Raw genomic sequence first — 14822 nt, 5'->3', positions numbered from 1 at the left:
GACCACGTGGCCTAATGGATAAGGCGTCTGACTTCGGATCAGAAGATTGAGGGTTCGAATCCCTTCGTGGTTGTAAGCGGTACGTTTTTCATGCTCCGGGCTCGCTTCGCCCCGCCATCACTATCCCAGCTCTCAGATTCTAAATTATAGCAACCGAGCATCCCGGACACCTCCCCTCAGGTATGATTGATTCAGTAAGTGTGGTCGGCGCCAGCCCCCTCCATTCAGTCACTCGCACTTTAGAAGTCCTTGGCCAGACAGGCACACAGGTGTGGGGATTCGTACCCTCTTCTAGTGGGTTGGGTGGGCACAGTGAGCGAGGTGGGTGCGACAGGTAATAAATGTCAAGGAATTTTGCTCGCCTGGTCCGGCAGTGCCGGGACGTCTCTCTCTCTCTCTCTCTCTCTTTTTTTTTTTTAAGCGTAAGACGACCCTCACTCTTGCATTGGTTTTCAGTTGGCTCTCGGTAATTTGACGCTAAAAATGTGTCTTTATGTTGAGAGATTTGGTTTTTTGAAGTCAGTTTAAATGTCGCCCCCTTGCGAAAGGAAAACTTGCCACATTTTAGAGTCGCTAGAGAAACGGTGGTCTAAAACCCGCTCCTGATTCAGGTGGATGCCTCCCACCAGGAGGCACCGTCTTTCTCTGGCCTCTGCAGGGACCAGCTGTGGGTCTCCCGCACGTTGCGGGATGAATTAGTTGAACTTTCAGCAATATCTGAAGAACCGGGGTTAAAACAGAGACCTGAAACGATGAGCGGAGGCCAGTCAGGCAAATTAGGACGAAGAAGGAGCAGCTTCTGCACAAGTGGAAAGAACGTGGCCAAATAAATTTAAATATTTAGATGTAATGGATAAATTAATAGAACAATATGACTTACCAAATTAGATTCAAGAAGTAATCGCAATTTTAAACAGTCTTAAACTATGAAATATTTGAATTAGTTTCAAGTCTTCCCACTGGGAAAAATTCCATATCCTTTCATTTACCAGGGACTTTTTAAAAACATTGAAAGAAGAAATAAATTTAATCAGACACAACTCTTCCACAGTATAGGACAAAAAGAAAAAGAGAAAAGCGAAAAAAAATCCACAACTACTCTTGCCAAATGCTGTAATGAGTTTTTTTCCCATGAATGTAAGTCTTAAGCAGCTTTATTGAGGCATTATTTTCTTAAAATAAACTGTATATATTTAAACTTATAGTTTGACACATGTATAACTCGTGAAATCATCACTACAATAAAGATAACATAGATATCACCCCAAACGTTTCCTCATGCCCTTTTGTAATCCCTGTTCATATGTTCATATGTTGCTGGACTTTGCTAGTATTTTGTTGAGCACTTTTGTGTCCATGTTCATAAGAGATATTGATCTACAGTTTTCTTATCTCATGATAAGAGATACCCACGGTTTTAGCATCATGGGTAATATTTTCTCCTTTTCCAATTTTTGAAGAGTTTGTGAGGAATTAATAAAAAAAAAGTTTGGTGGAATTCAGTAGTGAAAATGTCTGGGCTTTTCTTTGTGGGTAATTTTTACTTATTAGATCAACCTGTTTGCTTGTTACAGATTCTTATTCCATGTTAAATGCTTTTATTAGTCATCTACATCTTTGTAACAAACCTCACCCAAATTTAGTGGCTTAAAACAATATTTATTTTGTTTGCAATTTTGCAGTTCAACTTGGGCTGTGCTTAACCAGGCAATACTTTTGCTTCTTTTGCCTGTGGTCACTCATTGACTGCAGTCATCTGGCAGCTTGACTGGGACTAGATGGTCCAAAATGTTCCCACTCACAGTCTGGGGTGTCAGCTGAAATGGCTGGGATGGCAGGGACTCTCTCTCCACGTGATTTTTCCATCCTCTAAGAAGTTGGGTGGAATTTCTTCACATGGTGTCTCAGGGGCCCAAGACAACAAGAGAAGTTGTGAGGCTCTTGAGGCCACCTTGGGCCTCTCACAACCTCACTTCCACATCACCATTACCATAGTATTCTATTGGCCAAATCACAAGGTCAGCTCACCTACAAGACGGAGAAAAATAGACTCCACCTCTTAATGGCAGCTGCTGCACAATCACATTGCAAAGGGACATGCATAATGGGAGGAATTTGTGGCCATTAGTCAATCAATGATTTATTATCTCATTTAACACTAAAACCAGCACTGTGACTAGCCCCTATTTATATGTCTGTTATATATCTTGGTAAGTAAGTTTTCCATTATCACTTCTTTAACAGCATTAATCTAAATTGGTCTGTGAGTCTTGTTTTGAACCCACATTTACCTGATGGGCAGCTCAAGGTGGGGCCAGGGAGAACATAAGGACTCCAAAACGTAGCAGCAGCTGAAAAAGAACTGATAGAGCTGAGCATTTGCACATGGGCAATTATAAATCTTTTGCAAAGCTAGAGAGTTCCATGTCCGTGTCTCAGGATGACTCTGATAATATTTAAGACCCAGAGGGTGAGATTAAGTGACCCATACATAGGCTCCTGACTCCCCTCATTCTCTGAGACTGAATACCTGTGTCTCCGATATATCTACAGGCAGCATGGACTTATAAAGAGTAATGTGCATCCTAGAGGAAACTCAGAGGAGTGGAGAAACTGAGGAAAGCAGGCTCAAGGACAGGAAATTTTCCACTGAAAGACATAAGAAAACCCAATATTTTCCACATTTCACACAATTGACAAATCAGAGGTAGCTGAATACTGTGAAGAGTCGTCTTGGCAAGTGTCAAATGCTACATTGCCAAACTGTTGGAAGAAGGCAGGCACCAAAATCAGTGGGTTGGTACTTGCTATGCATGACCTTAAGGAGAGAATTTTAAGACAAATCACAAGCAAGACCTAGGACCCTAAATCACAACAGTCGATCTCTTTGGGGGAACCTCAAAGTTAGCCTGTGTCGTAGTAAAAGTTGCTCCAGGTGAGGCTCGAACTCACAACCTCGGCATTGCTCACAAATGTACTGTCTTATAAGTACCGCGCGCTAACCGATTGCGCCACTGGAGCTTCGTTAGGTAAGTATTTGGGGAGGTATAAGTGAATATACTTCCACAGATGAAAGTATTTTTGTTAAGGGTATTAAAAATTATGAACAAAATGGCACCTTCTGCTATGGGGCTTCCACAAATGGGATTAAAAGCAGCAATCAAGGCATCCCTGGTATTAGCCAACCTGCAGCCGTTTCCCCCACAGTGCCGAGGTGCTGCCGGGGCTGAGCGTCGCTGTTATCTCTATCTTGATTTTCCGCTCAGATTCCGACGGCTTCTCTAAATTCAGACTATTTGAAAGCATTTGAATGGGGAAAAAAATTACATTATTTCCACAAAGGCAGGAAGCTTTCCACTTAGGTGTGTGCATTCCGTGTGTAAGAAACCAGTGCATTTTCTTTGCTTCCGAATCCCGCGCACTTTCCATCTCAACGGTTCTACTTCCTTGCGTCTTTCGCGTCTGCACTCTGAGCTCCGCTGGACTGACCTTTCACATCAGATGCCACCTATCCCACCCCGACCCAATCACTCGCTGGTTTTTAACCTAAGAATGTTAAAATACTTAGTTATCCTGAAACTTTCAGAGATTTAATATTTCCTTTAGAAAACCCACTGTTTTCAATGTACAGATTCGATGCAGACTAAGGAAATGCAGAAAAACAAAAAGATGATAACTTGACTGTTTTCTGAAGTCTCATACTCAGAGAAATCTACTGTCTATATTTGTTGTAGTTCATCTCAGGCTTTTAGTGGACGCACTGTGAACCAGACCTGAGCTACAGCTCCATTTGTTACCAGGTCCCCATTATCTCCATTTTAACAGGGGGGCCATGATGACACTTTGGGTCTTTCCATATCAATATTAACTTGGACCTTGTTTCCAACAGTCCTTGAAATGTGAGGGTATTTCTCTTTCCAGATGGTGGGTAATTCAGCTTCAAAAATCTCATCTTAGCATCTTCTTTCTCAGATCACTTTTGGTATCTACTATTGCAGGTTGGGTTCCCTGGAAAGACTCCAAGATGGGGATTTACATTCATAAAGTTTATTGGGGCACTACCTCAGGGTCAACACCTGAGAAGCAATGAAGAGAATCAGAATTTGTCAGAGGGAAAAATTGGGCTGCAGTGTAAGTGTAGAAGGGCATTTGCCTACCCCTTGGGGGTCTCCACCACTGGAATGGGTCCTTCAGAGTTGTCCTAAATTGAGAAGTCAGATCTTGGTTGTTATACCTCTCATTGACCTAAAATTGGATACAGGCTGCCCCTAGAAATGAAAGGTGACCTTGACCTGAAACAATTCCTAAAGAAGGATGAGAGTTAAGAGCCATCAGGTAACAACCTTTCAAGGATCTGGGAGGGTAAGCCTTCTGTGCAAGGGATTCAGGTAATTTGGTCAATCTACCATCTGTGACAGTCACAGTGAGGAAGATGAGAAAGATGAGTCTGAGCACAGGATAGGATTTAAAAACCACCACAGTGATCCCAGTTGCTGTAGTAAACATTTTATTGGAGATAGTAGCAGGGCTGGTTCTCAAGCTAAGGAATCTAAGGATGAGAGGGGAAAGCCTATCCTTCAAAGGGTGCTCTGCTCAAGTGTCACAATCTGAGTAAAGTAAAGATCAGACATAGGAAAATTTTTATAGGATCCAAATTAGAAAGAGGCTCTGGGTCCCACTATCATGGAGATGCCCTTCCCTTCATGTGAGGCAATTTCCTGTTCCCACTCCACCTAAGGCTCCTACAGAAGAGTGACAGATCAGTGGGGGTGGGGGTGGACAGGGTGTCACGGATAAAGACTGATCCAAAAATATTTGGAAATTGACACTGTATGTTTCTCCTAGGGGAGGACAAATGTTATGAAGTGGAACCTAGATTGTATGGCTATACACCCCATAGCTATTTCTACACCTTTAGGGTAAAGAGAGAAGGAGAAGTCAGAATGCGTAGGAGTGTTCTTTTTCAGGATATTGTGGCAAACTGAACCTTCCTTATGGAAGGATGACTTTCCTTTGATAGATATGCATTATTAAATCTGTAACAGATGTCTGAGGATTTAGGGTTTCCATTCTTTTTTCCTTCACCCACATACTCTTGCCAGGGAATTAGCAGTAGCCTTCTGAATATAAATCTACTTGGTAGAGAGTGGGAATTTTGGCACTGTAGAGGTGATTTAGTCAAGTGGAGGCCATTTAGGAAGAGAGTGTAGTGAAAAGATGAATTTTTTTTTTTTAACAGGTCTCCAGGTAAGAAGCAGGATGGCTCCTGCCTCTCCAACTTGGTCTTCCTATTTGGTTTTGAGCTGTTTCAGGTATGCCAGAATATCTGACTTGACTGTACTGACTGGAGTCTTATGGAACCAGCGCATAACAGGGACTCCATCAGGTCCCACCAGGAACTTTTCAAAATTCCAGCGGATGTCATGGACCATGATGGGTTCCCAGGATATATGTTTGATTGAGCCCATAAGCTCAGAAGGGTGAGGACAGGATTGCTGCAGCAGAGAGATGGAAAAGAGAAACCAGTATCATTTCTGCTCTTGGGTGATTCAGGCTATTTTCACCCACAGGTAACCTACTGTCTCTTATATTGAGATATTTTCATTTCCTGCGATTCTTAATATATTCTCTGAATCACAACCATGCCAAATACCAAGAATGTTGTAGATATTATAGCAAAAATCTATTCCCTTTCTGTTTCTCCCTGTGACCCCATCACAAAATCCTGTTGCTATGAATAAGATATGTCACCTCTCTAGCTTTCAGTTTCCTTTTCTGCAAAGTGAATGGTTTAGATTAGAATGTGGTTTCCTGGGTCTTGGTGCTCCATGGGCCAGTAACATTTCAAAAATATCTTTTGGGACCAATATGGAGTTCCAAAATTTTGTTTGCCAAATAAGAGAAAAATTTTAAATCATCATTGCTTCACCATTTATTTTTAAAAAGGTAATTATAAGAATAAATTACATATAGGTACTAATCTTAGAATAAAGGGTAGCTCTATAAATCAGTTGAGTTTATGAAACCCTCCTTACATTGTCCTATTTTTTTCAATTTACTGAGAATATATAAAAATCTCAACATGGGCCAGCATTGGCTCATAGTTTAGTATTTTAGAACACTGAAATCTGATGATCTTTAGGGGCCCTTTCAGCTCTCACATCCTCTATATCTAAGAGTCAGTGTTTCATAAAAGGCACTTACTACATTGTATTATATCTGTTGATTTCTATGTCTTCTTACCCAGTATGAACTCATCAAGGAATAGGGACTGTTTCTATTCATCTTTATACCCTTATTACTTAGCAAAGTGCATTATAAATAGCAGGCACTCAACAAATGTACCTTGAATGAATGAATGAATGTCAATGAACAAAAGAGAGTGGACCCAATGAAATGTGCCACTCTACACAACTCTCTCCACCACACAAAGCCAGAGCATCATAGATACTAAAAAATTAAACCCCAATCACTAATCTGGAGATCTCTTCCAAAGAATCCAATCCCACCTCCAGGCAGGAGCCCTTGGATCCATTTCTACCACACCAACTTTATGCTAGGAAGGGACGCATAGGCTTATATTAGGGAGGAAGAGGCTTAGGTCAGTAATTAACTCACCTTCAAGAAGGTGAAGACTTTCTGCTCTTTTTCGCCATTCACATCCCCTTTCTCAAAAAGCTGGAAATTAGGTACATATCCTCCTCCTGGACGAACATACCTGCAATGAACCAGGAAGATCCAGAATATAAGAGAGAAATGTTCCCAGGAAGCTCCAGAATATAAGAGAGAAAGTTATGATGGGGTACCAGGATTTGAGGTCATGAGAAAGAGGGGACAGAGGTGGAGATATAGAAAACAGGGCTTGGAAGGGAAAATAAGGCCATTTTTAAACTTTGGGCTCCCTGATTCACTTTATTTTTCTCTATTCCACATCCTGTTACTGTCTCCCCCCTGCACTGTTTCTGTACCAGCAGTTAACAGGAGCTATTTCTGTGCTCCAGCTCCTCCACGGTCCATCCAATTCTCACTTCCCAGTTGTGAGGAGAGAGTGTCTGACACTGCCAGACTCACATCAGGAGAGACCAAAGTTAAAATCAGTTTGCAGATGCCCCTAAGCCTATTAACCCACGATCCATCCTGGAAGTCCCCAATATGGAAGTGCCTCTGGAAATGGAGGAAAGGTAGACAGAGACCCCTATAGGGTTTCAAGCAGGCACTTACTTCAGTCCTGGAAGGATCTCTGAGTTCTCTCCTGGTTCTTGCTTTCCAAATTGGTTGCAGGGAAAGCCCAACACAACTAGGTCAGAGGGCTTTAGCTCCTCCTGAAGTGCATTCAGTTCTATGGGTAGATAAGGGACAATATGGTGGCCTGGCTAGAGAGCCTGCCTTGTGTAAAGAAAGATCCTTGGAGATACCTGTTTTATGGAGGATAAATCAGAGGCCCAGGAAAGGAAAAAAATATTTAGGTCAGAAAGACTGTTCGTGGCAGGGCTGAAATTAGATACTGGATCTCCAAATATGTATTCAAAATCCCTTTTTATAGTGCAATATTTCCCAAGTCTGCAGCACATCAGATTCAGGTGGAGGCCTTCCCTCAAAAATAAGGATGCCCAGGTTCCATTCCAGAAAATCGTCTGATTACATACTTCTGAGATGGCTCCCCAGTCATCATTATTATTCTAAAGCTCATCAGATCACTGCTGGTGGGATTGTAAAATGGTGTAACTGCTATGTAAAATAGTATGGAGGTTTCTCAAAAAATTAAAGATAGAACTACCATAGATCAGCAGTCCCACTTCTGGGTATATATGAAAACAGAGTCTCAAAGAGAGATTTGCACACCCATATGCATAGGAGCACTATTCATAAAAATTAGGAAATGGAAGCAACCCAAACGTTCATCAGTGGATGAAAGGATAAAAGCGGTATATCCATACAATGGAATATTATTCAGCTTTAAAATGGAAGGAAATTCTGTCACATGCTACAATATGGGTGAACCTCAAAGACACTGTGCTAAATGAAATAAACTAGTCATAAAAAGATGAATACTGTAAGTAAGACAAATACACATGGTATCTAAAGTAGTCAAATTTATAGAAACAGAAGGTAGAATGGTGGTTACTAGGGGCTCAGGGGAAGCAGAAAAGGGGAGTTGTTATTTAATGGGAACAGAATTTCAGTTTTGCAGGATGGAAAAGTTCTGGAGATTTGTTTCACAAGAATGAATATTTTTAACACTACTAAATAGTATTCTTAAAAATGGTTTAGATGGTAAATTTTATGTCTTTTTGTACCACAATTAAAAAATGAAAAACTCATCAGGTGATTTTTAAACAAAACTATGTTTAAACATCACTACTCATCAGTGTGCCTTCCCTGATTGGTTAATTGTTAGATTGAATCTTTCCTTTTTAAAGGAAAAAGCACGTACAGTGAGAATGGGCTTCTCTCCTCTGCACAGGTTGGTGCACCCTGGGTGGAGTGGGGGTTAATCTGACAGGGGCAAAGAGAACCAGAGGAATTCCAAGTTGAGCTTCCTGATGCTCTTCAACAGTCTTCAGGATGTTAAAGATGCATTCTACCTAAAACCCCTCACTGATATGCCAAAACACAAGCTTCCAAATGCCTTCTTCCCCAAGTTTTCCAATTTGTCTCCTCAGACCTTTATAATTGTCTTAAGAATTGTCTAGCTCACCCTTTCTAAGCTAGATACCTTCAGTCCCCTGACAAACAATAACCAGTCCCACTCAGATTCTGTTCAGCCAATGGGGTCAACTGATACCTCCTCTTAGTCCTTTTATTTATATTTATTTATTTGTTTGTTTATTTATTTTTGCACTATGAGATTGCTTTCCTGTTTCCAAATGGTTCCTCAGTATACCTTTACCCACATCTTCCCCTCTTATCTTTAGTCACTGTAGATAATCACTTTCTCTAGGAAAGAGACAATAAATTAGGAAACTTGTCTTCCAGTCCTTGAGTAACTATTCTTCAGTTTCCTCAACTGTTATGTACAGAGAGGGAACTGAATAAATTGATTTTTTTTAAGATTTATTTTTATTTTTTTGGCTGTATTTGTTCTTCATTGGTGCGCACAAGGGCTTTTTCTAGTTGCAGCAAGTGGGCTACTCTTCGTTGTGGTGCACTGACTTCTCATTGTGGTGGCTTCTCTTGTTGTAGAGCACAGGCTCCAGGTGCATGGGCTTCAGTAGTTTTGGCACTTAGGCTCAGTAGTTGTGGCTTGGGGGCTCTAAAGTGCAGGTTCAGTCGTTGTGGCCAACAGGCTTAGTTGCTCCATGGCATGTGGGATCCTCCCAGACCAGGGATCAAACCCATGTCCTCTGCATTGGCAGGCAAGTTCTTAACCACTGCACCACCAGGAAAATCCCTAAATTGATTTTTAAAGTCCCTATAAACTGGTAAAATGAAGTATGGTCCAATAGAATATTATTCAGTCTTAAAAAAGAGGGAGGAAATGGTCTGAACTCCAAACTACCTTATTAATTTAAAAAAGCAAATTGGCAAATAGTATTTATAATGTTATTAACTGGGGGAAAAGAAAAAAAAAGAATACCTATATATTTAGTAAACATGATAATATTGGTCATCTGAAGGGAGGGGAGGGAGATGAAAAAATTTTTCACTCAACTTTTTTATTCCTTTAATTTTGAGCCTTGTGAATATATTACCTATTCAAAACATAACATAATCAAAAATTTAAAAATGAAGTTCTTTTTAGTTCAAATAAAAGAAGTGCATTTGTTTCTGAAAGAAAATAATCCTGCTCATTATTTATTGGCTTTTAAACAACATGGGCTAGGATATGAGAAAGATAAAATTCTTCCCTGAATAATGTAGAGAGGGAAAAAACTACACCTAAAGGAGGCGTTGAGGTTGGAGAGGGAGTGTTTGCCTCTATTATGGCCTCCTCTACCAGCCCTCGCTCCAGTCAAATGTGCTCCAGATATAAAGCCCTTTTCCCCTTTTCCCTGTCTTTGTAAGTTACCTGCAAAACCCTGGAAAAGACTCAAAAACATCAATCCTACCTCCTGTATTTACCAAGGAGACTTGAATCTTCGGAGAGGCTCCTAGTTCTCAGATACATTACTGATTCTCCTGGAACTCTCAGGAGCAAAGCAGAGGCAGGACATAGGAAGGGGTCAGCAAATGTTTTCTGTGAAGGTCCAGACAGTAATTTCAGATGGTCTTTGGCACCATCACTCATGCAACTATTCAACTCTGCCTTGTAGCTTAATATCAACCACAGACAATCTGTAAATGAATGAGCATGTCTGAGTTCAATAAACCTTTGATTACAAAAGTAGTCTGGCCAGATTTGCCCTACGGACCATAGTTTGCTGACTCCTGACATCAGGGAATACAGTCACTTGATCATGAGTATTTATTTTGACACATAGAATTATAATATAATTCTGATATGCCTTACAATATAATGAGCTGGAAAATTTAGTCCCAAGGAGATTTGGCTACAAAGTCTTACCAGGATATTGAGCTGTCAGACCACAATAGGTGGCCACATTGACAAAAAGGACATGCTTGCCTGCATACTGCTTGAACTGAATGTGTTCCTTTCCATTAAGAGTGAAAGCGTCATAATCATAGATGGTGCCTTTCGCATCTTTGTAGCAATCCATCTGGAAGATTCAAAAAAATCATATTAGTAACAATAATTCCTAACATCAGTATAATCTTTCAAAGCACTCAAAGAATAATGCATATATTAACTGAGACCCAGAAAACAATTAAGAGTTGTCTAAGGTGTCAATGACAAGATTAAAACTGGGTCTTGTGACTTGAAAGGCAATGGTTTTTTTTGAGGAACAAGCAGTCAAGGCTCTCTATTATCCTGGCAGAGGTGAGATACCAGGAACTGCTTGGATGAATAGAAAAGAGCAGAGGAATCTCTCTGAGAGATCGAATGGGATGGCCTGGAAGTAAGTGGAGCCAAACAGAAAAGTGCACTGCCTTTCATGATCCTATGAAAATGAGGCTACTCCTTGTCTCTGGGTTGAAGGCATCTTGCCCAGACTCCCTCAGTGAAGGGAAGGTTTTAAATCGCCTAAGTATTTCAGGATGGCCTTGTTACTTCTTTAACTTTCCCTAGGTCTTCTGAATACTTACCCTACCCATCAGCATGGTGGAGTGGAAAGGGCTCTACCTAGGAATCAGAAGCCAGCTCTATTGTTAGATTTCCTTGTGAACCTGGGCAATTCTCATCCTTGGCCCCCAGTTTCCCCACTGGTAAAATAAAGACATTTGTCTAGATTCCTATCAGATCCTCAAGGGCCCTTCTAGGTTTAACATTCTAGAATCTAATATTACCCCCATCTTGAGTAGTTTTCTCTCTCATTGCACTCTCTTACTCATACGATGGTCTTGTAAGCTAATACAGTGAAATTCTTTTTGTAGCTCCCAAGAAAGGAGATGGAGAACTCAAAAATCCATCTGTGAGCAGGTCACGAAAATCTGTCTGGCAGCATCCAACTTATCATATACCCAGCTGCTCACCCGTTGTGCTCTAGGTATCTAATACCTGCCTTCATCATCATCTCCATCTATCCTATTTCTTATCAAATCTCCCGATCATATGTGAGCAAATTCCACATAACAGAAATAAGTTCCACATGAAACTGTTGCCTGTTCTTATGTTAATTCCTCTACAGGCAGATCTCATCTTATCCTTCCTCTGTCTCTATCCATGCAGGGTCCATGCAGTACCCCAAATGTGCTGACTCCACAGTGCTCACCAGCACATCCTGATCTCTTTCCCTGTATTGGGGAAGCTGCTACAAATGGCTTCTGGAATATAAGGAGTGTAAAATCCTGAATTATGAAAAGAAAGCTAATGTCCAAACCACCCAGTGAGAAAAAGGCAGAGAGGTACTGACCAGAGAAAGGAGGGAAGGACATAATCTGATAAGAAAGGTCCAGACTTAAACTAGGATTAAACTAGACTCCCTGGAAATGCAATGGACTCTAAAGGATTTTAGTCAAACACCATCTGCCCCCACCTAAAGAAGAGATCCAACACAAAACCAAACCAAACTCTACCACTGATTCTATCCTTAGCACACCAGGTTGTAGCTTCTTAGTCCCCACTCCTGAGGAGAGAGGCATTTTCTCTGTGCAGCCTTCTGCACCTTTCCCTAAATGCATACACATATAGACACACCAGCAAAACGAAAACCATGTATAAAGAGAACATTATATCATAGCATCCATTCCTATCTCCATGATCCCTGGCTCCAAGCTAAACATTTATAAGAATTTGCCTTTTTTCCCCCTTTGCTACTGCAGTGAAGATTACTGAAAATCATGTTGGGTATCAGAATGTGGGGACTTAAGACTCTGAACTTGAAGACTCCTCTTAGTTCAGTCCAGCTTTCTCCTGATATTCACTGTTGTTTCACATTTATTTGTCTGTATGATATGTCTCAAATACTTCCAGACTCAGCTTTTATTAAGCAAATTCTACAGCCCAACATCTCCACACCTAAGTAGGCAGCACTGGATAATATAAAAACCATATCAACTCTCAAAAATAGGGAAATCACTCAGGAGGTTATCTAGTCAAGAGGGAGGAAGATCTTACTAGAGTTGCCTTTTATAGAACACGTTATATGCATAATAATTATTGCTCATCCACCCAATAATTGGGTGAGCAGGTGAGTAGATACTGTTACACACAAATTTATTATGACAAAGCAGAGACTAACAGAGGTGAGTGGACTTGTCTAAGGCCAAAAGTGATAACCCACTATGTGAATGAATTGCCCCTAACTGCATGATTTCTTTTTGCTTCCGAGCATCTAGTTCATTGCTATTCTTCCCTGAACTGCCCCTGCCACTGCCATACACACATTTTTATCAATAAGGCAACTGAGCCGTGAATTAGAAGTAGAACTTAGGCTAGAATCCGAAACTCCCGATTCTAGATCCAGTTGTTTTAGGCCTCCAATTATTATTATTTTTTCCAGACATTTTATGTTTCTCTGGTAACTCTCAGATTTTATCCATCCCTAAACCTTCCACATTAGTTTTTTCCACCTTTTCGTGAGTTTCTGGCTTAGCTGCATCTGAGATGACTCAACTCAGCCTCTCCTCCAAACCCTGGTCCCCACCCACTCTGCCCCATGCCTCAGACCCAGCTCTGATGCACATACTGATGTGGCTGGAGGAGTATCCAAGCCACCTCTACCTGGAGAAGGAGGGGAGAAAGGACCACATTACAAAGATGTGTTTGTCCGTACCCATATTCAACTCAAGGAACACCCATTTATAGGACTGAAGAAGATAAAAGGAGAAGAGAAGAAAGGTTTAGGGGAACTCGCAAAGAGGGGGAAAGCAGAGGTCAGATTTTCACAAGAAAGACTGAGGGCAGGATCTAGGAGCAGGACAGAAGGCTCCACCTTTGAGTCCTGTTCCACCCTCTCTGCAGGTCACTCACCTTCAACAGCTTAGAATTTGACTGCACGAAGCCAGCTAGGAAAAGGGGGAAAAGATAGGAGGCCCTTAACTGTACAGTCATGACTAGTATCTGTAGCTCACTAGTCTGAGAGTCTGACGTCTTCAGGTACACAGCAGCTTTCAGCAGCCTTTTGATACCCTGGCAGGGACTAGCCCAAGCCTATGCAGGCCAATCGCAGGGCGGCAAGGATTTCTGGGGCGTGAGTGGGGCGAGAACGTAGAATTCAAACCACATCCTCACCTACACACACCCCCATAAGCATTCAGTGCTCACTAATGCGATGAGGACCTGGGACTCACATAAATTCTGGCAGAATTATGAAAAGGTGAGGGCAAGCCCTCCATAGTCCTTCAAGACTATTGCCTATTTTTTTCTGAGTGGATAGCCATGTCTAAGTGCAGACGCAGCCCCCCAGACATCTCAGTAAAGTCACTCTAAAAAGGCATCACATAGACATTCCAAGCACTAATCATCACTAATTATTAGAGAAATGCAAATCAAAATGACAATGAGGTATCACCTCACACCGGTCAGAATGGGCATCATCAGAAAATCGACAAACAGTAAATGCTGGAGAGGGTGTGGAGCAAAGGGAACACTCTTGCACTGCTGGTGGGAATGTAAATTGATACAGCCACTATGGAGAACAGTATGGAGGTTCCTTGCAAAACTAAAAATAGAGTTACCATATGACCCAGCAATCCCACTGCTGGGCATATACCCAGAGAACGTCATAATTCAAAAAGACACATGCACTCCAATGTTCATTGCAGCACTATTTACAATAGCCAGGACATGGACGCAACCTAAATGTCCATCAACAGATGAATGGATAAAGAAGATGTGGTACATATATACAATGGAATATTACTCAGCTGTAAAAAGCAAGGAAACTGGGACATTTCTAGAGACATGGATGGACTTGGAGACTGTCATACAGAGTGAAGTGAGTCAGAAAGAGAAAAACGAATACCGTATATTAACACATATATGCGGACTATAGAAAAATGGTACAAATCAACCGGTTTGCAAGGCGGAAATAGAGACACAGATGTAGAGAACAAACATATGGACACCAAATGGGGAAAGTGGGGAGGGTTGGGGGGTAATGAATTGGGAGATTGGGATACCAAATTGTACGCTCTAAATATATGCAGTTTATTGTATGTTAACTATAACTCAATAAAAAAAAAAGGCATCACATAGACATTCCAAGCACTAATCGTAGTATTATTATTTGAGCTAAAAACAAATTTAAGAAGTCAAAGAATGGACCACATGTGATCCATTAGAAGGAAACTGGGCCTGAGGAAGGGGAAAATATTTGTAT

The 14822-nt window shown here is 41.2% G+C and overlaps 1 protein-coding gene and 2 non-coding genes across 4 annotated transcripts; 1 reads left to right on the top strand and 2 right to left on the bottom strand.

The window, feature by feature from the left end:
- On the top strand, positions 1-73 carry TRNAR-UCG (transfer RNA arginine (anticodon UCG)). Its single transcript has one exon. It is a non-coding gene; the product is annotated as a tRNA-Arg (tRNA).
- Positions 74-2927: 2854 nt separating this feature from the next.
- TRNAI-UAU (transfer RNA isoleucine (anticodon UAU)) lies at positions 2928-3021 on the bottom strand. Its single transcript has 2 exons — positions 2984-3021; positions 2928-2963 (listed from the first exon to the last, which is right to left on the bottom strand). It is a non-coding gene; the product is annotated as a tRNA-Ile (tRNA).
- Positions 3022-5288: 2267 nt separating this feature from the next.
- On the bottom strand, positions 5289-13552 carry LOC130831708 (epididymal secretory glutathione peroxidase). Of its 2 annotated transcripts, XM_057700059.1 has the most exons (5): positions 13472-13552; positions 10505-10658; positions 7222-7339; positions 6619-6718; positions 5289-5495 (listed from the first exon to the last, which is right to left on the bottom strand). In XM_057700059.1, exons 1-5 carry the CDS (start codon positions 13550-13552, stop codon positions 5289-5291), a joined length of 660 nt encoding a protein of 219 aa, XP_057556042.1. The 2 variants fall into 2 exon arrangements, with proteins under 2 accessions (XP_057556042.1, XP_057556043.1); XM_057700060.1 differs by lacking the exons at positions 5289-5495; positions 7222-7339 and having other exon boundaries at positions 6657-6718.
- Positions 13553-14822: the final 1270 nt, after the last annotated feature.

This window comes from Hippopotamus amphibius, chromosome 11 (assembly GCF_030028045.1).
Source record: "Hippopotamus amphibius kiboko isolate mHipAmp2 chromosome 11, mHipAmp2.hap2, whole genome shotgun sequence".
NCBI classification, from domain to species: Eukaryota; Metazoa; Chordata; class Mammalia; order Artiodactyla; family Hippopotamidae; genus Hippopotamus; species Hippopotamus amphibius.
Note: the sequence above shows the minus strand (reverse complement) of the source record. Positions and strands in the feature narration are given on the sequence as shown.